General features: G+C 40.1%; 1 protein-coding gene across 4 annotated transcripts in view; it reads right to left on the reverse strand.

The window, feature by feature from the left end:
- gulp1a (GULP PTB domain containing engulfment adaptor 1a) overlaps positions 1 to 22,592 on the reverse strand; it is a 336,837-nt gene that overhangs the window by 81,421 nt on the left and 232,824 nt on the right. For all 4 annotated transcript variants that reach the window (XM_048599477.1, XM_048599478.1, XM_048599480.1 and 1 more), the window contains one exon: positions 17,553 to 17,624. In XM_048599477.1, coding sequence (XP_048455434.1) covers positions 17,553 to 17,624 — 72 coding nt within the window. The remainder of the gene's footprint in view (positions 1 to 17,552; positions 17,625 to 22,592) is intronic.

Below are 22,592 nucleotides of genomic sequence, written 5' to 3' on the forward strand. Positions count from 1 at the left end.
GGAGTTGAGTCACAGCCTTCTGACTGAAAGGCAATCAGAGCTGAAGGTTGTTATTTCTCGATTATCATTGAGAATGTGTGATCATGTATCTCTGTGAAGGAAGTAGTCTGTATATTGATTGTGGCAAATGACTAACCTTCAGCAACTACCCTCTCTGAACTTGAGACATCTTTGAAATTGTCAGATAATTTTGCTTGGGCCGTTGCTATTGGTATCTTCTCTGCTGCAAATAGATACCCCCCAAGCAATCCTTCTTTTCTTTACATCTTTTCTAATGTACTGAAGGAGGGAAAAGCAATGAAAATGATATATTCTATATCTGTTGAAATTTGAACTGAATTATGGTTAAGGTTGGGTTAGGGTTAGAAAAAAGCTAGCATTCATGTACTCATCTCTAGGGGATATTAATGTGGAACTGTGGTCCCACTGTGCAAAGTAATTCAGTAATTCACTCACTTTTACCAAGTTCTATTGGTGACTGAGATATAGAGCATATCTCTTGCGCATTTAAATCAACATCATAGTATGGTGAATAATGCTGAAGTATTGCAAAGTATTGCTCTGAAGAAGGGTCACTGGACCTGAAACACTAACTCTGCTTTCTCTCCACAGATGCTGCCAAACCTGCTAAGTTTTTCCAGCAATTTCTGTTTTGTTTCTGATTTCCCGCAGTTTTGTTTTTGTTTTTTCTTCATTGGAGAAGACTTCTTAGCTTGTTTTTCAATTATTTGACACAGCATTCATCTCAGGCTGAATTCAACCCTGCTTATTTACAGACTCAGGGTTAAATCTGAGTATTTAATCTGCAATATGATGTATTACCAAAATATTGACACATAAACTCACCCTTACTTGTGTTACATTAAAGTAATTTCCAATAATTCACACACTCTGTGGGCAGAATGCTCCATTTTCAACTGTTTGTGCAGTTGTATCTGCTGCAGAAGCATTCTTTTTGTGTATGTGGATGCTATTACCTTGGCGTATGTCCAGCTAAATAGGTAAATTAATGCGCAGTCTTTTGCCTGAAGTCCATTCTCATTGTGGTGATAATCTCACCAAGACTGAAACCAATGAACTGTAAGTTTCACATCATCACCCACTTTCCAACAGGTTTTAACGTTTCTTTCTTTGCTTTTAAGCAGTGGGCTTTGGATGAGTTGACTGTCTGGCCCAATGGGAACTATTGGGCCAATTGTGATACTTAATAAGCAAAAGTGCAAACAGTTTGTGAAAGAAACGGTTGAAAGAAAGAATACTAGCTGTGGAAAGGCAACGCAGAAAATGAGAGGAAACCTCATTGAAAAATATAGGATTCTTAAGGGGCTTTAAAAGGTAAATGCTAAGAAGATGTTTCCATTTGTATATTTAAGGTTGAGGTAGATCCATTCTTGATCAGTAGGGGAATCAAGTGTTGTGGGGAAAGGGCAGAAAAGTGAATGCAAGGAGTGTCAAATGAAGCATGATCCAATTGAATAGCAGAGCAGAGTTGAGGGGCCGAACGGCCTACTCCTGTCCTATTTCTTACAGTCTTATGGTCTTAATACCAATAGATGATTGTTTTTTGTTTCAACCTGCTGTTCACATTTTGTGATCAAGGAGGGCAACATTATGATTGGAATCCCCCTGGAAGCTTGAAGACTTCAGCAATCTAGAAGGCTTACACGGATGTTACGAAACATCAGGAGTCGCTCACAAATTCCTCATTTCTTAACACTTCCCAAAGAACCTCCCGTAAAAATTTACTGATAATGCACGAGTACTTTCACAATACTGACTTATAATCCAACTTCATTGAAACATGGGTTTTCTTTCATTCATCAACTCTATCTTAAGAAAAGAAAGTAGCAAAAGTTTATTTTTCAATGGCAAGTTTACAAAAACCTTATTGTAACACATACCTTGCGTAATACAACATTCATTTCAGAAGCATGCAAGACATTCAGCACACCATACAAAAATATTAAATAAACTGAACTTTATATCCTATTGTAACCTCGGCCAACAACTGAAGCACACTAGGATATCGTCCGTAGTAACTGTTACCATGGTTTAGCCAGACCTGTATCTTGCCAGTTATTTGTGACAGGTCCATATCTTTTTTCAAGGTTACTGACTACACTCTGATCACATAATTAAAATAATCTGATGGGAAAACACTTTTCATTAACTATCTTAATTGCATTGAAGTTAATTTTTAAATGGCACGTACAAGTGTCTCTTTGATGAAATCTACAGCTTAATTCAAATATCACAAACAGAATATTGCTTGCGAGTGCGCTGTATTTTCTCAGTGATATTGTTCTGTTGAATGATAAATGATTCTACTGACCTTTATTCCAACATTTACATCAGATCAATTTTAAACCTACACTCTAAAATCTCATTGTCCCGGGAAAAAAAAGGCACATGGTAAAGGGTTGCGGAAGAGAAATCATATCCACACTTCCTCTTCACGCATTTTATGCATTAGATATATGTTAGGTAAGTATTTAACGTCTGTAATATCATGTTTAAATATGAAGTAAATTGACTAAATTGTGGACTGGCTTTTTGAAGGTTAATTTCAATCTCCCGTGACTCTACCCTGCACCTAAAACTGTCATCTGTTTTCAATTACAATGGCATTTTCACAATGCACTGAAAAGACCTTCACAGAGATGATGTCAGAAACTAAATTAGAAATGAAATATGTGTCTGTTAGAGGAGTCAAGCACTCTATCATGCATTTCAGGATCTCCAGTTCAGGTATATTCTGTCAGCAATTATATTGGAAATTTCTTTGAAATGTTGGGCTAATTTGCACTGAACACATTTCTATATTGAAAACAGCTTCAAAAATAGTACTGAATTAACAGAACTTCACTGTTTTCAAATGCGCTATTGGTCTTGTAAAGTCTCTGATTTTTGAAGAAACAATAAATGTTAAAGATGTTTAAAGATGTTAAACATTATGCCTTTCTAAAACTTCTTTCTTAGTTTCATTAGAAATGTTGGCTTCTACTTTTTTTTAATATTCATTCATGGGATATGGGTGTTGCTGGCTCGGACAGCTTTTATTGCCCATCCCTAATTTCCCAGAGGACCATTAAGAATCAGCCACATTGCTGTGGGTCTGGAGTCATTTGTAGGCCAGGCCACGTAAGGATGGCAGATATCCTTCCGCAAAGAACATTAGTGAACCATAGGTTTTTATGTCAACTGACAGTGTCCATTATTCTAGACTTTATTGAATTCAAATTTCACCATCTACCATTGGTGGGATTTGGTATCACTCAGGCACTGCTTTCATTGCTTTCAAAATGAAGAGCATCATTTCTTTCTCAGAACTCAACCCCAACTTCCATGTTCTTGGATATTAATCATCATTTCCATTCACCCTTTTCTCTCCAAAACTCTCGAATCTAGCCTGCAATTCTCCATTTGCATATCCTAATCCAATTTTTAACTATCTCATTGCACTGAAAACTACCCTCCCAAAGGTAAGAAATTGCCTTGAGTAAGAACTGAAGAAAGTGGATGGAATAGATTATTTAGTCCTTTATTCAACATGATCATGGCTGATCATCGACCTCAACTTCATCTCCTTTCTCTATTCTGATAGCTTTTAGCTCACTTAGTGTCAAAGATACATTAACCTCTGCCTTGAACGTAAGTTGGAGGAGACAGTGGGAAAGTGGTAATGTCATATGTCTATTAATCCAGAGGTTCAGGGGCATGTGTTCAAATTACACCATGACAACTCACTTTATCTAAATTTGAGCCATAAAACAAAATGGAATTGAAAAAGTTAGTAACCATGAATCATTGTCTTTTGTTACAAAAACCCATCCAATGCATTAATGACCTTTAAGGAAGGAAATCTGTCATTCTTACCTTGTATGGCCAAGATTTGACTCCGGACCCTTAAATGCTCCTTGAAATGGTTGAACAAGTTGCTCAGTTCAAGGATAATTAGGAATGAGCAATGAATGTTGACTTTGTTCATATCTCATGGAAAGATGAATTTTGAAAAATAATTGAGTAAGTTATGGTTAGGTTACAGTTAGAGTTAGGGCTAACATTCAGACCTTTTGGGGTTAGAGAATTTCAATTATTCACAGCACTTTGAGTGAAGCAATTTCTCTTCATGTCAGTCCTAAATGGTTCTTCCTTATTCTGAAAATTTAGGCCAAACTTTTGCCATTGAAGAGGTACACATGGAGGGATGCCACCCACCATATTTTCATTCTCTCGAGGAGGCAGCAGGACAAAGCCAGGTCAACCGCCTCAGGAGGGAGTTTAAAGGTGGTTCCAGATGTGGCTAAGTGGCAAGATAACCTGGTTAGAAAATCTGGCTTGGTTTTTTGAGAATTTGGCTAAGCTGTATAAAGATATTTATAACTCCATTCCTCCATCTTCCACAAACACCACCATCCATCCACATATACACACATCAGTTGTAGAACCAATCATCTAATATCTACTATGGACAGACTGCAGAAGCAATGCAGAGATAACAAAAAAACTTTACTAGCAATCTCAGAAATCTCTCATTATACTTAATACTGGAATAAAACTCACTAATGTTCACAATATTCATTCAAAAAGTTTAAATCTCAAGTGGTAAATGTGTTATAAAGAAAAACCAATTTACTAGTCACATCAAAGGCAGCCAGTCCTTTCAAACCACTTAGAGCTGTGAATTAAATCGTGAGCTCAACAACACCCCCACCCCTTTCTATGATAAACAGTGCTAGAACCTCTACATTCAGTCAAGCATTCATAACGGGATCAGAAGTAGCGACAAATCTGTGGAAATATCAACATAGAAATTTATTGGAACTGCAGGGACAGATGGCAAAAGGACTTGTATCTAAGCTACACCAGATGTCCTGTCAATCACTGCACTCTGGCAGAAAATGTTTACTTTTTTTTAATTTCAATTCACAGCTGTAACTTGTTCCTTCTTCAATTTTTAAAAGGGTTGGACAACTTTAATAATTTCAAACTATGATGCTTAAAAAGACTTATTGGAATGTTAGAAGTATTTACAACACTTGCAAAAATGCCATAGTTTCTACACAGCAAGTCAAAAAGACTTTGGAGCAATGAAATGGGCTGTGTTTGAACTTAGCACTACTGTTAAGCTTCCCTCCTGAGTCTGGGTTTCCTGCCTGTTTGATTCATACCCTGTCCAATTCCCCCTGCAAACAAAAATAGAGTCTGCGAGAAATGGTGATGGGACTTCCACATCAAGTCAAAAAAGGTTCAAAAGTCAACCCAACTCGGCAGTTTCTTTTTCCTTCCTTCATTAGATGTGGACACCATTGACTAGTCTAGTTTTATTGTCCACACTTAATTACTCTGCATGAGATGGTGGCAAGCTGTCTTCTTTAACTGCTGCAGTACGTAGGGGTGTAGGGACACAAACTGTGAGGGGAGGAAGCAAGGTCCAGGATTCAAGCACAGCCCCAGTGAAGCAACAGTGATATATTTCCAAATCTGAATGGTGTAAGGATTTGAGGGGAGCTTGTAGGTAGTGATATTCCTGTACATCTGCTGCCCATGTCCCTTTAGGATATAGAAACTTTAGATGTTGTGGTCAAAGGACTATTGATGTGTTGCTGTCATGCATCTAGTTGATGATAGAGTGGTGAAGGGAGTTAAGGTTGCAAGTGATGAACAGAGCGTTAATCAGGTAGGCTGCTTTGTCCTGGATGGTGTCAAGCTTCAAGTGTCGCAGTTCAGTTTCTGGCCAATGGGCAATCACCAGGATGTTGATTATCAGGGTCTCAGTGATCGAGGTGCCAGTAAATGTCAGAGGACAATGGTTAGATTCTCTCTTGTTGGAGAAGGTCATTGCCTGGCACTTGCATGATGTGAATATTATTTGCCTTCGATTATTCTGAGCCTAGATCTTGGTGCATATGGACATGGCCTTCGTCACTATTTGAGGACATGCAAATGAAGCTGAGCATGGTGCAATCATCAGTAAACAGTCCCACTGCTGACCTCATGATAGAGGGAAGCTCATTGATGAAGGTGGATTGGCTTTGGACACTACCCTGGGCAATTCCTGCACTTTGGGCTGAGCTGATTGTTGTTGTGGGAGTTCAATTTCCTTTGTGTCAGGTGTGACTTTAATCAGTGGAGAGTTTTCTGCTGATTCCCACTGATTCCAGTTTTGCACTGGGCTCTTTCAAGACATACGAGGTCAAATATTACCTTGATGCCAAGAATAATCACTTTCACCTCACCACTGGAATTCAGCTCTTTTGTCCATATTTGAACCAAGGCTATAATGGAAAGGTGCAGATTGGCCCTGTCAGAATTAGAATATGCATCAATGAAATGATTATGTAATAGAGTTGGGGTTAGAAAGTACTGTTAAATAGCTCTGTTGATGACCCCTTCCACCACTTTGCTGATGATTAAGACTAAACTGATAGGGCTGTGATTGGCTGCGTTGGATTTGCCCTGCGTTTTGTAGAGACACACCTGGGAAACTATCTGCATTGTCAGGTAGATGCCAGTGTTATATAGCAGGACTGGAACAGCTTGGCTGGGGACAAGGCTACTTTGTGAACACAAATCGTCAGTATTATCACCAGAATATTGTCAGGATCTATGTTCTTTGTAATACTCAGTACCTCCAGTGTTTCTTTGCATCACTTGGAGGGAATAAAATTAGTTGAAGCTTGGCAGCTCTGATGCTGGGGACCTTAAGAGGAGGCAATGATAGAACATTCTCTAGGCCCCCCTGCCTGAAGATGAATGAAAATACTTCAGCCTTATCTTTTGCACTGATGTTCTGGGCTCTCCCATTGTTAAAGGCATGGATATTTGTGGAGCCTTCTCCACCACTGGGTTCCTTAGTTGTCTAACACTGTTCATGACTGGATTTGGCAGGATTGAGTTTATGAAATTTGGGCCATCAGTTGTGGATCACCTAGCTCTGTATATTGCATGCCATTTCTGCTGCTTGAATAGTTCTGTGTTGAAGTTATTGGGTTGACACTTTATTTTCAGGTAGGCCCACCAGCCCTCTTCATGGAACCCGGGTCACTCTTTTTAATGGTGGACCAGGAGCTACGCTGTACAATGAGTTATAGATTATGTCCAAGTACAATTCCTCTGCTGCTGACAGGCCATAGCAATTCATCAATGCCCAGTTCTGAGTAACTAGATCTATTCAAAGCCCCACAATGTGATGGAGGGTATTCTTATTGTGAAGCTATGACTTTGTGCGGTGACTGGTTCTACTGATACAGTGAGGGACAGGCTCATCAGTGACAGATATATCAGTGAAGGTGAAGTCAAGTAGTTTTTTCCTTCCTTGTTTGTTTTTCACCATCTGCTGCAGACCCAGTATAGCAGCTATATGCTTCTGGATTTAGCAAGCTCAGTCAGCTGGGGTGCTACTGAGCCAGTCTTAGTAATGGACATGAACGTTCTCCATTCAGCCTACATTCTGTGCCCTTGCCACCCTATATGCATCCTCCAAGTTGAACACAATATTGAGGACAGTTGATTCCTCAGTTGAGGGGATTCACTACATGGTAATCAGCAGTTTCCTTGCCTATGTTTGATCTGATGCCATGAGACATCATGGGATCCACAGAGACTTTTGGGGATCCCCAGGGAAACTCCTTCTCAACTGTACACCAATACGCTGCCACCTCAGCTGCACCTCTCTCCTCTCTCACTGGGATGGGACATACTCCAGGACTGTGGTGGTGCTGACTGGAATAATGTATGTAAGGTAGGATTCCACGAGTATGACTACGTCAAGCTGTCAGTTGACTAATCTGTGGGACAACTTTCTCAATTTTGGCACAACCCATACAGAGGTTTACCCAAGGGAAACTTTGTAGGGTTGACAGGACTGGGTTTCCAATTATTGTTTCTGTGGTTGAGATTGATGACAGGTCTATTGCTTTCTTTTGAAGCAGTTTTGGACCAACTGCATGGATTGCTATGCCATTTCAGAGTCTGTTATTGCCATGAATCTGGAGTCATATGCAGGTCAGACCAGGTAAGCATTACAGATTTTGTTGCCTAAAAGACATTAGTGAACCAGATGGGTTTTTAAAATGCAATCAATTTTATTTGCATTGGTCACAATTACATTCGTTTTTTAACTTAAATTGTTATTGAATTCAAACTTCACTATCTGCAGATCTGTTTGTCAGAACGTTACCTAGGGCTCGGGTCTACTGGCCCCATGAAGTTAACACTACACCACTGCCCGCCCCCTGACTCCAGCCTGCCATAGACACAGGAAATAGATTCCCAGCATCTATGTACCATATTACCTACTTTTTCTAAATTCCAGGGAATATGTTGCTTTTTACTCAAGATCAAAATAGCACCCAATATCTCTGGGTATGCCTTCAAAAACAAACTTCATATTTGCTGTAGGGCTTCTCTAGGCATGTACCCAGATCTCTTTGGAATAAAAGCTAACATGTCCTTTATTTTCTATTTGCTGGCTGTAACATCATTTTAACTTTGTGAGATTCATACCTAGGTACACCCAGGTCTCTCTGAATGCCAACATTTCTGTCTCTTGCTATTGAATTTTTTTTTAATATTTCCTATTCCTAAGTTGATAAAATACACATTGCATTCTACCTGTCATAGTCTTGGCCACTCACCCAACCTATCCATATCACACTGCAGTCTTGTTTGCATTCATCTCACTGCTTACTTTCCCACCTAAATTTATGTTATGAAAAACCTGAACACATTATACTTGTAGCCCTCATTTTAGTCTTAATATAGTTTATAAATATTCTCTGGATGTGGCGCGTCATCTTCCTTCATCCTCTTTCCAACTTTTTACACTGTTAACCACATCAGCTTCGGTTCAATGTCTCTCATTCACTGTTCATTTTAGTGAAGCTTACTTGATTCTGTTTGTTAATTGTCCGCTCATAGCCAGGGTTTCTCCGGGAATGATTTCTCTTCCTCACAATGTTCCAAAAAATTGTGAGTTCACACGCATGACATACAAAAGCCATAATGGTATTTTTCTACTGCCTAAGAATAAAGTTGTCTTATTTTTAAAAACATATGCATTGTACTTCATTTAAATATTAATAAGTCACTTTAACAAACAAGGTCATGTCTTTCTCAACAACATGACAATTGCATCACATGCTTGAAATGTTACTATGTACTGGCTCAAAAGACTGGCTTTACAACTTGGAAAGAGCAGAGAGGAGCTGTGAGGCACTTTGATACCTTTTATAGCAATTATGTACATAGGATGGTTCAGCTCTCTGTGATTAAGTTACTGCTTCTAGTCTAAGAATTCCTGACAAGATTTTATCTCCAAGTTAAATGAGATTAAGTCTAATAAAACTCTAAGAAGACACATTTTATTTGTTGATGTGACCTGTTCGTTTTACTCAATTTCCATAGTAAGCCAGGTCAGATAAGAATAATTCATTTAAAACTGGCAGTGGGGTCATGTATATTTATGACACTGTCATAAACCCAGTGCAGTGAATGGTGTGATATTCTTACACTTCTGTGGAAGATACGGGTTCAATTCATCACAGAAGGTTAGGGGCTGTCCATTTCAATCTGAGTACCCTTCCAACAGTATAACACATCTTAATTACGTTCTGACACTAAAAATGAACTTTCACCAGTTTGCAGCATTATTCTTCCAGAACTTAATTGTTGATGGAGATAAGAAAATGAAAAAACATTTTACTTGTCTCAAACCAATCTTTATGTTGACATTGAATTCATTATTCTAAGTTCACACTTACTGGTTCAGGTACTGCATTGTATACTAATAATATTCTAATCTGATTGCTTAAGGCAATACACAGTTGTTTTCTCTGCACACACGTTTACCCAGATGCCTTCAGGGGATCACATACCACTTGAATCTCCAACTTACGGCAATCTTCAGTTGCAAGGATAAGGGCAAAGACAAGGACAACACTACAGGACAGGGAGCACTATTTGTTGGCACTAAATTCTAGCCCAACATCCCACAAGTTTGTATCTATGGACAAACAAAACATATTGTGTAGCTCCTACCAACAAACACACTTCTAGCTTGCTCCTACAACAGTAATTTTGTGCAAGAATCGTAAAGATTGGTGATGGAGTCCATGGGCTTGTGGTAAATATCATTGATTATAGCACGTCTTCTCCTATCAGCAGTCCATATGACACAGCAATCAAGTCCACTACTCAGTTATATAATCCCTACAGTGCGGAAGCAGGCCATTCAGCCCATCGAGTCCACACCAGATCCACTCACTACCCTATCCCTGCAGTTCTCACCCTAGACACCATGGGCAATTTAGCACGGCCAATCCACCGAACCTGCACATCTTTGGACTGTGGGAGGAAACTGGAGCATCCGGAGGAAACCCACGCAGACACAGGGAGAATGTGCAAACTCCACATGGACAGACACTTAAGGCTGGAATTGAACACAGATCGCTGGAACTCTGAGACAGCAGTGCTAACCACTCAGCCAGCATTATCCTCAATTTTCCCCTCTTTTCTAGTGTATTTTTCTGTGTAAGTGGGGCAGATGCGGAACCGGACATTTTACCTTCTCACCATCTAAGGTCCCCAAGTACTCCTTCCAAGTGAAACAGCAATTTACTTCCACTTCTTTCAATTTAGTGGACTGTATGTGCTGCTCACTTTGTGTGTCCTTTAAATTGGACAGCCTAGTCACACTTCACATAATATCTCAGTTCAGTCGGTATGCATGACACTGAGTTTCTTGTTACTTGTTATTTCAATCTCCAACTTATTCTCACTCTGAACTTTCTATTCTTTAGTCTGCTGCATTGTCGGAATGAAGCTTAATAAAAGCTTGTGACACAGCTCCCTATCTTTGAATCTGAACTCTATAGCCTTCTGGTTTCAATCATTTCAGATCATAACATCTGCTGCTATTTTTTTTCCCTTTCTTTATTCCTTCACTTGGCATTGAGACCACTGCTTAATTTGCCATTCACACCTCTTCTGGACACTTTTCTTTTAGTTATTGACTCATATAGGTATTATTGGCTGGCCAACAGTTTTATTGCCCATTCCTGATTGAATTGAATTGAATTAGTTTTATTGTCACGCACTTATATGAGTACTGTGAAAAGTTTACAAGTCGCCACTTCTGATGCCATCTCAGTTACAAAGGTATGTAGGTAGAGAATCTTAGATACAAAGCAGAAAGAAAGGGAAACAAAGTTTAAAAGGTTAAACATTACAGTCTTTCTTACTAAAATGTGGAAAAATAAAGACACAAAGTTAACAGTTCAACACAACAGAATATAAGTGCTTGGCCACGCTGGAGTCATACTCCTCATACGGGCTCTACCTCCCCTGCTGCTACCAACCCAGGCTGCCCGCTCTCGCCGCCTTTCAGCTGGTGCCTGCTCCTGTCACCACCTTGGGCTGTCGACTCCCATTCTCCCGCTTGAGTCCCACTCTGGTAGCACTCCAGAACTCAAAGAAGCCACGATGCCGCCTATGCTCAGATTTCCTGAAAAGATGTCCTTATTGAACTGCTACAGTCCATGTGCTGTAGGTAGACCCACAATGCCCTTTGGGAGGCAATTTAAGGATTCTGACCCAGTGATGTTGAAGGAATGGTGATACATTTCCAAGTCAGGATGGTTAGTGGCTTGGACCTGAACTTGCAGGTAGCTGTGTTCCCATGTATCTGCTGCCATTGTCCTTCTAGATTGGAAGGTGCTGTCTGGGGATCTTTGGTGAATTGCTGCAGTGCATCTTATACATAGTACACACTGCTGTTACTGAGCATCAGTGGTGGAGGCTATGGATGTTTGTGGATGTGGTGACAATCAAGTCAAGGCTGCTTTGTCCTGGATGGTGTCAAGCTTTTTGAGTTGATTTGACTTTGCTTCTATGGCTGCACCTTTACTAGTTCTTTTGGTTTTTGTATTATAAAACATTTTGTCATTTACTCTCTACTATTCTCATCCTATCACAGAAACCGTCTTTTGTTCTTCCCTTTCCTTTTCATTTCCCCAAAACCTATTTTTATCTTTGCTCAGTTCTTGCAAAGGGTCATCAATCCAGACACAGGAAAATAGGCACAGACCATTCTGCTTCTCGAGCCTGCTCTGTTACAGTCAACCAGCTTATGGATGACCTTCTACCACAAGACCAATTTCCTGTACTATTCTCCTATCGCTTGATGTCTTGAACATCTAGAAATCTATTGATCTCTATTATTATGACCAGACCCCAGGCAAGGTTTCCCCAAATTCTTATTGTTCCAGACAGAATACCCCAAACTGCTAAGCTCCCAGGTGAGAAGTCATAGAGATCTACAACACTGCACCAGTCAAAAACAAGCACTAAACTATTCAAATCCCATTTTCCAGCACTGGGCCTTGTATGCCTTGGCATCGCGCATCTAAATACTCCTTAAATTTTCAGAGGGTGCTTCTATCACCCTTACAGGAGTTCCAGATTCCCACCACCCTCTGAGTGAAAAAGCTTTTCCTTACATCTCCTCTGAAACTTCTGCTCCTTACCTTAAATCTACGACTCCCACCAACCTTCACCCAACCAGTACCTCCAGAAATGTAACACATGCACTCTAATCGGGACGACATGGTGGCACAGTGGTTAGCACTGCTGCCTCACAGTGCCAGGGACCCGGGTTCAATTCCACTCTCGGGCGACTGTCTGTGTGGAGTTTGCACATTCTCCCAGTGTCTGCGTGGGTTTCCTCCCACAGTCCAAAGATGTGCAAGCTAGGCTGATTGGCCATGCTAAATTGCCCATAGTGTTCAGGGATGTGTGGATTAGGTGGGTTATAGGAGGATGGGTTTGGGTGGGATGCTCTGAGGGTCGGTGTAGACTTGTTGGGCCGAATGACCTGTTTCCACACTGTAGGAATTCTATGATTCAACTTGCAGATTATAGGTCGACATAAGTAAATTTGTCCAAATACTAAATCATGAAAGATAAATGAGTCACTTGAGAGTCTTGGCATGGGGTTTTGGTCTGGCTACGGGGTTTGCAGGTTTTTGGTTCTCAACTGAAAATATATTTCAATGTGTATTCCTGAATGTATCTTTACCTCTGGAGACATTGCTGTGGAAAGTCAGCAGCTTTTCTTGTGGTACCTTTTGTCTGCTTGGAGAGAGGTACACACATTTCAGAACCCACCAGACAGTACTCAAGACCTGGCTGTCTGAGTGAAGGGAATGAGACAGAGAAATGGACAGCTGTCTTTTTGTCACTCCTCTTGATACATTGCCTCAGCTTGGTTGGTCTCATGATCACTCTCAAAGTTCTAAAATCTATCGTTTATTCCAAGATGTAGTTTTGGTTTAGCACACCTGCTGTCATTTTAGCTTTTTTTCATGTCCACAGGTGAAGAATCTCCTGTGATATACTTTGAATCTCTGTATCTGATAAGATAGGAAGAAAGCTGTTCATACCTCTCCAGTAGTTTATCATAGAATCCCTACCGTGTGGAAACAGGCCCTTTGGCCCAACAAGTCCACATCGACCATTGGAGCATACCACCCAGACCCATCCCCCTATAACACATCTAATCTACACATCCCTGAACACTACGGGCAACTTAGCATGGCCAATCCACCTAGTCTGCACATCTTGTGGGAGGAAACCCACACAGACACGGGGAGAATGCGCAAACACAGACAGTCGCCCAAGGGTGGAATCGAACCCGGGTCCCTGGCACTGTGAGGCTGCAGTGCTAACCACTGAGACACCGTGCCACCCCTATCCTAGCTGATGATTCTCAAAGGCCATGAGTATACATATAATGGAATGCAGCTGACACAGAAATCTGTATTTTAAAGTGAGTCAGTGTTCCTTTGTTTCAATGCAATATTCTCTTTCAGCTAGAACTGCCTTTTAGAAGTCTAAAATGACACCCTGGCTAATGAAATTAAGAATTCATATTCAATAGGGCACATCTCCATGATACAGGTCGATCTCTCCTGAGCCAGACTGTTCACACACTACTCCAGATACAGGCTTGTCAAGGCACTTTATAATTGCAGCAAGAATATCTGTATTCTTGCACGCAAATCCATCTGCAATAAAGGCCAACCACTTTTCTCTCTCAACAGATCTTGCCTGGTCTGAGTATTTCCAAAATTTCTTCTTTTTATTTCAGTTTTGTAATATCTACAATATTTTGCTTTGGTAAAGGCACCCACAACACAGGCTAACCGGACAAATAATTATATCAGAGTAATAGAACAGAATGCAGAATATAGTGTTACAGCTGCAGAGAAAGGATAACTCTAATAGCTAAGAGGTCCATTCATCAGTCTGATAACAGCTGTTCTTAAATCTGGTAGATTGTACCTTTTGCCTGATGGAAGGGGGTGGAAGAGAGTATAACCAGGGTGGGAGGAGTCTTTGATTATGTTGGTTGCTTTCCCAAGTCAGCAGGAAGTATAGACAGAAATCAATGGATGGAAGGCTCATTGTGATTGGGTTGGGTGGAGAGGGGTAATGTTCAGGTCTCTAGTAGAAAGCCTTACAGTAGCCACCATGTGCTTTGTCGCCGTTTTTCAAAGATTGGTGGCACAGTGTATACAGAGGATGAAGAAATGGTTACTGCTTCAAGGAAAGTGGACACTCCCCAATATATGCAGACCATAGTAGCAAAACACTGAATAGTGGCTGGTGCTTTTTGTGCTTTTGGTACAGTTCATGACCTGCCCATGACCAAGTGTAAGCAGTCAATGGCACCCTGCATCATGGAAAAGCTCAATATTGGGCCCAGCACACAGGCATGCTTCCTGCTCCTGTCTCTGGGAAAAGACAATGACAGCCTCTTGATTGGGTATTGTGCCTCTATGATTTTGCAGAGATGGAGGGTAAAAAGAAAGACATCTGCCATTTCTTCTCTTCCAGCATGCGGGGATCCACTGGCAGAAAATGTTCAAACTCCCAGATAATTTGATAGCCACTGTCAATGTCATTCCTGCCCAGTTCTACTGTCACTAGGGGCAGCATACAGATCAAAAATACCAGTGGCCCGAGGGCAGATATTTGGAATAAATATCATCCAACTGTGTGGAAATGGGAAGAGAAATCATTGATGGTGATTCTCTGGTTAGGATTAAATAGACAAACATGAAATCAGGTGAGTGCAGTCCCATCCAGCTGGCCAAGAGTGGAGAGGGCTCTGAGGTTGATGGTGGGATTGTCAGGGTCAGAAGTTGCAGAGAGGTTCAGAAGGATAAGAGATGGTCATCTATCTTTCTCACATTCACAAAGGTTGTCATTTGTGATTTTGATAAGAGCCATGTCAGTACTGTGACAGGGGTGGAGCCTGATTGGACGATTCTAACATGGAGTTCTGGGAAAGGCGTTCATAATTTATGAGACATTTGAAGACATTGGAGAGGACAGAGAGGTGAAGAGCAGATGGTAGTTTGCTAGGACGATAGGTAAAGACAGCAAGTTCCTTGAATACATGGACAGGACATAAGATTCTAAGGATGGGAGGAGGCTGGGAGTCAGTAGTTTAGAAGGAGTAGGGTCAAGAGATGGTCTCTTGCACAAGGTGAGACTGGAGATGGCATGATGAAGGTAGGAGAAAAACTAGAGTAGTTTACAACTTCACAGCTGTATGTGTAGGGCTGTGGAGAGGGGTGTGGGCTGGTGGAAGGTCTCCTATAGGAAGTATAGCCATGTTGCAAAGAAATCATGAGTTCCTCAATTGCTTGAAGATGAGGGTGGAGACAACAGAAGAGAAGTATTTCAGATTATAACCTCATATTCTAGGATTATCATGGAATCCAGCGATGAATATCCACAGCTCCTGGACTGAAGGAAACAAAACCAACCTGGGAAATAACCATTATCAGTACAGTGCAGACGAATGTTTGGGAGCTTTACTTTGGGGTCAACTATGATACCAGAGTCAATTTCAGGTTCTCATAATCACCTTGGAGAGCAATGAAATCTATGGTTAGGGACTAAATCTTCTAGCAAGGACCAAGCAAAATTGCTTTCATTCTTCCAACTCACAGGAGACAGGCATTGCTAGTATTTGTTGTTATAATTGCCCTTGCCCTAGTCATTTCAGCGGCAGTCAAGAGTTAACCACACTGCTGTGTACCTCGAGTCACATGTAGGCAAGGACGGCAGAGTTCCATCCTTAAAGGGCATTAATGAACCAGATGTGTTTATATAACTGAGATAGTAGGAACTGCAGATGCTGGAGAATCCGAGACAACAAGGTGCAGGGCTGGATGAACACAGCAGGCCAAGCAGCATCATAGGAGCAGAGTTTATATAACTGACAGTTGTCATGGTTACCATCACTGAGATTAGATTTATATTCCAAATTTATTAATTGAGTTCAAATTTCCCTAGCTGACAAAGTAGGATTTGAACCCATGTCCTCAGTACATAAGACTGAGCCTCTGGATTACTAGTCCAGTCCATTCCCGCTGCACCATTAAAGTGAGGGAAAGTATTGCACACCCAGTGCTGGATGTTGTGCACGCAGTCTGACACTTTGTGGACAGGGGAGGTTGAGAAATGTGGTGATGTGATAGAGCTGGGAACCAGCCGTGTACATGTGAAACCTGATGTTATATTGTGATGCACAATTATGCATCAAGTACATCTCCTTCCTGGCTCTTCTTTCTTAACCTGGGAACAATGAAACTTTGTTGGGAAGTCTCAATAAAAGCCTCATGCAATTTAGGGAAATAAACTTAAAATTTGAACAGCATTGAAGCATCCTCAGAAATTAAGCATATTTCTAGATTCTCAGACTACACAATCTAAATTCAAGTCACCGGTCTAGTTAAAAAATGTCAAGTTCTCATCAAACGCTTTTGAAAAAGATCAAACAAAATCCTTAATGAAGGCATTAAAAGATAGTTCAACGGGCAAGTGTAATTGCAACAACGTGACAATGGTTGAGGGTTTGTACTTGGTTTCTCTGCTTTTATGAATATTAAAAATTTCAGTTATTGAGGAAAAATGGCTTATTTCAGAACGCATTTGTTTGCTCATATGAGGTACTAAATAACGTATATTTAGTTGGTATGAAATTCATGTGCGTACTTTGTGAAGCTTTTGAATTGTTTCCTTGGAAGTTCTCAGGAGTGCAGTTGTAGATTCATTGGAATTAGATACAAGTAATAACAAACAAATGTACTTAGATTTCTTTCTATTTTAACTTTAAGTAATGCTATTATGTTTATTTGGATCACAGAAATCAGTCTTGGAGAATGGAATAAAAGAAACCCAAGTGAAATAATATCTGTAGCTAAATTGCTTTGAAAGTATTGTTTCACTGATTAATTGCACAGTTGCAGGAACTTAACTCTAAATTCCTTCTTTAAGAATTGCATGCACTAAACACCTAACACATTTTGTGCATGATGTGTAAGGATCCTCTTTCCCTGATTAAAATTTCTTCACTCTCATATCAATCACTGGTACCAAAGGTTCAGGAAGATATTACTTTTAGCCCCTTAGTTGAGAAATGAATTAAGGTCAAAGCAAAGAGGAATAAAATCAAGTAAAACCGTGAAAATGTATACCTTGAGTTTCCGAACAGCATCCTTCACAATTTCTGTACCCTTTGGTTGTTCAACTTCAGAATTGCCAAGAAACTGAAAGAGACAATTGTAATTTACAGAATAAATGTCTGCTCAACATTCAGCTTCAAAGCATCTGGCTACACTTCTGCTGAGTAAGCAATTCAAGGTCTATCTGTAATAACACAAGTAGCAAAACAAAACACAAAATAATTACTGCAGCATTCAGAATTGGGTGACTTGTTACAAAGAATTGAACTGTTTATAAATCATAATTCAAATAACAGAACAAAACAAAATGCTTCAGCACTTCCAAATTTCAGTTGGATCCTCTCTCCAATCAATTGCCCTGAAGCAAAGAGATTTTCCCCACTGAAAAGATTTGATGGAGCCCAAACCATAAATTACATTCAGTTCATGTGAATTCTCCTAGCCTTATAACCCCTAGCATACTGTTACATCGAAGCTAAAATGTGATCAACTTTATCTGAATGTTGCCTATACATTTATCTTTTCAAACAGTTACTTTTCAAAGACTCAGAATACACTGCTCCAAGCAGAAAGCAACATGTTTTGTTCATTTGTTGAAGGACTTACTAAATTAACACTCCTGGAATACAGTGTATTCACACTTTTTTTAATTAAATACTACATCTATGCTTGAAATAATGGCACAATATTCCTTCAGAAATCAGAAAACACCAGGTTATAGTACAACAGGTTTATTTGAAATCACAAGCTTTCAAAGCATAGCCCCTTCATCAGGTGAAGTGAAATAGCAGCACACAGACACAGAATTTATAGGCAGAGAGATCAAAAGATCATATAAATGGTGTGAATGGAGTGTCAAATAATAAATCTCTGGAGGTGATCAAAAGTGTCAGACAGTGTGAGTAAAGCGTCAACAGCTGAAAATCAAGCAAAGGGATGACCTATAAGCCGATTAAGTGAGGCAGAGAGATAATTACAACAAAATAAAAATAATGGAGACAAACCAAATGACTGGAATAACACGATAGATATAAGAGTCACATGCCAAGGGTCTAACCAAAGTAATAAGTAATCCAAACTGTACAAACTAATTAAGGTAGAGGAGATCATAACAATTTATTAAGTACTTTCTGGGAGTGGAGAGACTTCGCCATGTTCTTCGTATCCTTCAACACGTCATCGGTAACAACTAGCATTGCGCCAAGATCATCCCTACACCTCCACTTCTTACCTTCAAACAACCGCCAAACCTTAAACAGATCATCGTTTGCAGCAAATTACCCAGCCTTCAGGACAACATCAACCACAACACCACACAACCCTGCCATGGCAATCTCTGCAAGACATGTCAGATCATCGACATGGATACTACCATCACATGTGGGAACTCAACCCACCATGTGCATGGCAGATACTCATGTGACTCGGCCAATGTTGTCTATCTCGTACACTGCAGGTAAAGATGCCCCAAGGCATGGTATATTGGCGAGACCATGCAGACGCTATGACAATGGATGAACGGATACTGTGCACAATCGCCAGACAGGAGTGCTCCCTCCCAGTCGGGGAGCACTTCAGCAGTCGACGACATTCAGCCTCCGATCTTAGGGTAAGCGTCCTTCAAGGTGGCCTTCATGATGCACAACAACGCAGAATCGCTGAGCAGAAACAGATAGCCAAGTTCTGTACCCATGAAGATGGCCTCAACTGTGATCTTGGGTTCATGTTGCGCTAGATGTGACCCCCACCACACTGTTCTGTATCTGTAAAATCTTCCTTATTGTCCTGTTTTGACACCATCTCCTTGACAAATTGTTATGATCTCTCTACCTTAATTTGGTTGTACAGTTTTGGATTTCTTCTTACTTACAGTTATATTTAGAAAATATATTTTAAAAAATGGAAAAATATATAGAAAAAATACAGAAAAATAGTCTATTTTCTCTGTTTTAGTTTTTCAGCAATTTATTTCCTTTATTTATCCTCACTGACACTTACACTGTATTTTCTATTAGGATGTACATTTTTTTCTCTGTTAAGATGTAACAGTTTTTCAGGCATCAACACAACTCATTAAAATTGAAAAGCTTCTCTGGTTGCAGGGTCATAAACATGCCTTGCCTTATGTGCATGAATAATGGTTAATTATGCTGAAATTTTAGTTTTTGTACATAGAGAAGGAACAAGTAGCCTGAGCTCCATGCTTTCCTTGGACCATGGTTGTTTATCCTACTGCCAGTTTGCTTACTGACTTTTACAGTCAGGAATGCTAATGAGATTGGCTGTAAATTCAAACATAAATAGTCATCAGTAAAATGGCTACTTGGTTGAGTGCTATTTTGTGTGAAACCTCTTCAATAAACTTTTGCAGGAAATCCCAACCCACACTTTACCATGTCCTCCTCCTCCCCAGTCAGACAGCAATTCAAACTGGGGTACCATTTCACAAACATTAGGACCATTCTGGTTCCTTGTCCACGTGTCCATTCTTCACTTGAGCTTACAAAGTCAACCTTGAAAGTCTGTTTGAATTTTGAAAACTTTGTTGAGCCTATGGTGGACCTATGGGGTTACCGTTTAATGAGCAAAAGCAAAAATTATAATCCATCATTTTGCTCCAGCAGTTTGAAGTTGGGTCATTGGCTGGATGGCTGAATGAAATAGCTGTTTACTCCAAGTGGATTTTGGGCAGTGGTAGCCCTAGCAGGAGACCAGATTCACTTTAAAGGCCAGGTTTCATCAGCATAGCTATAGGTTTCAGTTATATTTTAACAATAATTTTGACCTGTTTCAAGTGAGGAATCTAATTAACTCTTTTATTAAACTTAATGATAGAACACCTTCTGTATGGAAGAACAATTCCATGTCAGATCAAAATTAAGGTCATAGATTTACGATTTTATAGCTGTTTTATGGTTAAACTTAGGCAACCAAATATAAACACAGTTTGGGCTAAAAAACTGTTACTCAAGGACACAGCTCTTATAGTGGTTTAGATTTTATAACTTAAAGTATGCAACAGGCCTATATATATTATTTTTGAGCTTTATGTATTTTGATATATCTTGCAGCTGTACCTTGTTAAATGTATTACAGAATGGAGTTGAGGAGTGATTTCTTGTCAATGTGAGTCCTATTTCTTTTGGAGAACAAAAGAAGCCAATACAGTAAAGATTGAAAGTAACTTCAATTAACTTGCTTCAGGCATCATCATAGTAGAGTCACACAAATGTAGCTCACAGATATCGATAAGCTTTGGAATTTTCCAGATTGCTCGGATGTGTTGGTTGGGATATTTGTGATGACGTTCATTTCTAGGATGTGTCACCACACAGTCTCAAATAGATGCACAATAGGTGCCTTATTATTTTGGTAGTGATCAATAAGTGTTAATAAGTCAAGAGGGATAATCTGTTATAAAAGGGATGATTGCACAAAATACTGACACTTCAAGATTCAAGTCAGAATATAGAAGGAAATAGTATCAGTAAGACAACCAGCAGTTTTCCAGAAACCAAATCAGGGTGCACACTGTTTAGTCAATCTACAGTTGATCATGTACTGTTCACACATTGACAAACTGATTGGAGTTCAGGATGCCTCAGGTCAGGCATGATGGAGGGGTAGAGGTGGTAATAGCTAGCAAGGGTTAATCAGCAGTGACACATAGTAATTCTGTCCACAGGAAGAACGAACAGATAGAGGGACAACTTCAATCAGTAAAAATAAACAGGAGACATATCCAGTCAAACAAAACTTCAGAGCTGGTATTCTTTTGAGAATCAACCCAATTTACTGTCTTAAATAGTGTAATTAATTTCATTTGTACTTGTTTTGTTAAACTTAATACATTATGTGAAAAATGTGAAAGCACACTTGTACTGCAATAGGTTTATAACTAATCAGGACCAATAGATGTTATGGATTGCCTCTCTCCCAAAATGAACTCAGTTTGAAATTGCAGTTGACTTGGTGTGACAAAGTTAACTGCAAATTTTGCATTGGGATGGCAGGTCACAATCAGAGATAGAGTTCCCCAGCCAGCCCAGTTGCGTACTAACTTGCTACCACTAACCCAATGCGCCAATATAGCATTAATTGAACAACCTCCATACTGTAGGAAGGTAGGTCCATGGGATAAGGTGTGTGTGTGGGGGGAAAGCTGTGATCACTATTGCTTGGATGAAACCTACAACAGTACACCTGCTTCTTACAGACTTCACAAAGCTATGGAAAATCTTTGACAGTTTTTCTTGGCAGGGCTACTATGTGACACTCTAATATGTGTGGGTTAGAAGGCTTAATATCAAAATAGGGATGAAGTTGCAAAGCACAGAGGGCTCATTATTACCAGCCCACCCCAGCACTTGGCAGCCCCTTTGGATGGGAGCGGGGAAGGGGCAACTCCAGCATGCAACTATCCCTGGAACAAAATAATGATCCCATTTTTCGGAACATGTTTTTTGAGCCAGTGCAGAAAGTCTGGAAATCTTCACATCAGCAATGAAAATTTGAGCCAAAATCTGTGGAAACATTATTGCATTCCTTTTAGAAAACAAAACTTAAAATAATTAATTTCATAGCAGATTAGACTAATTTCTTTACTTTGCAAGAAGTGAAACACAACAGGAACTTACTGAGCAGCCACATGACTCAGCCTGCCTGTGGTTTCAACTTTGATGTCTTTATCCCTCACTTCTTCAAGTTCTGACATGCCACAGACCACCTTCATCTCCTGACTTTCACCTTAGTAAAAAGAAAGGCCCTGAACCTCAGCATTAATATATCTTGGGCCTATGCTCCCAGTTTTATTCTGGTCCATTCTCTCCTCAATCTCCAATTAAGCTCATCTGCTTTGGAGTCAGTGGTTCTCCCTAATTATACTTGCACTCTGACCAGCAAGAGGATCTTTGGGAAACAACTACCTTTGTGCAGGGCAGAGGCCTCCTCAGGAGGAAAAAGAACCAGGAAAACTTGCAAGTAACACTGATTGATCTGACTCAACTTGTATACTTCAAAATGGAGCACCATTACATCCAGTATAGAGATAAC

This window comes from Rhincodon typus, chromosome 7 (genome assembly GCF_021869965.1).
Source record: "Rhincodon typus isolate 14 chromosome 7, sRhiTyp1.1, whole genome shotgun sequence".
Taxonomy (NCBI): Eukaryota; Metazoa; Chordata; class Chondrichthyes; order Orectolobiformes; family Rhincodontidae; genus Rhincodon; species Rhincodon typus.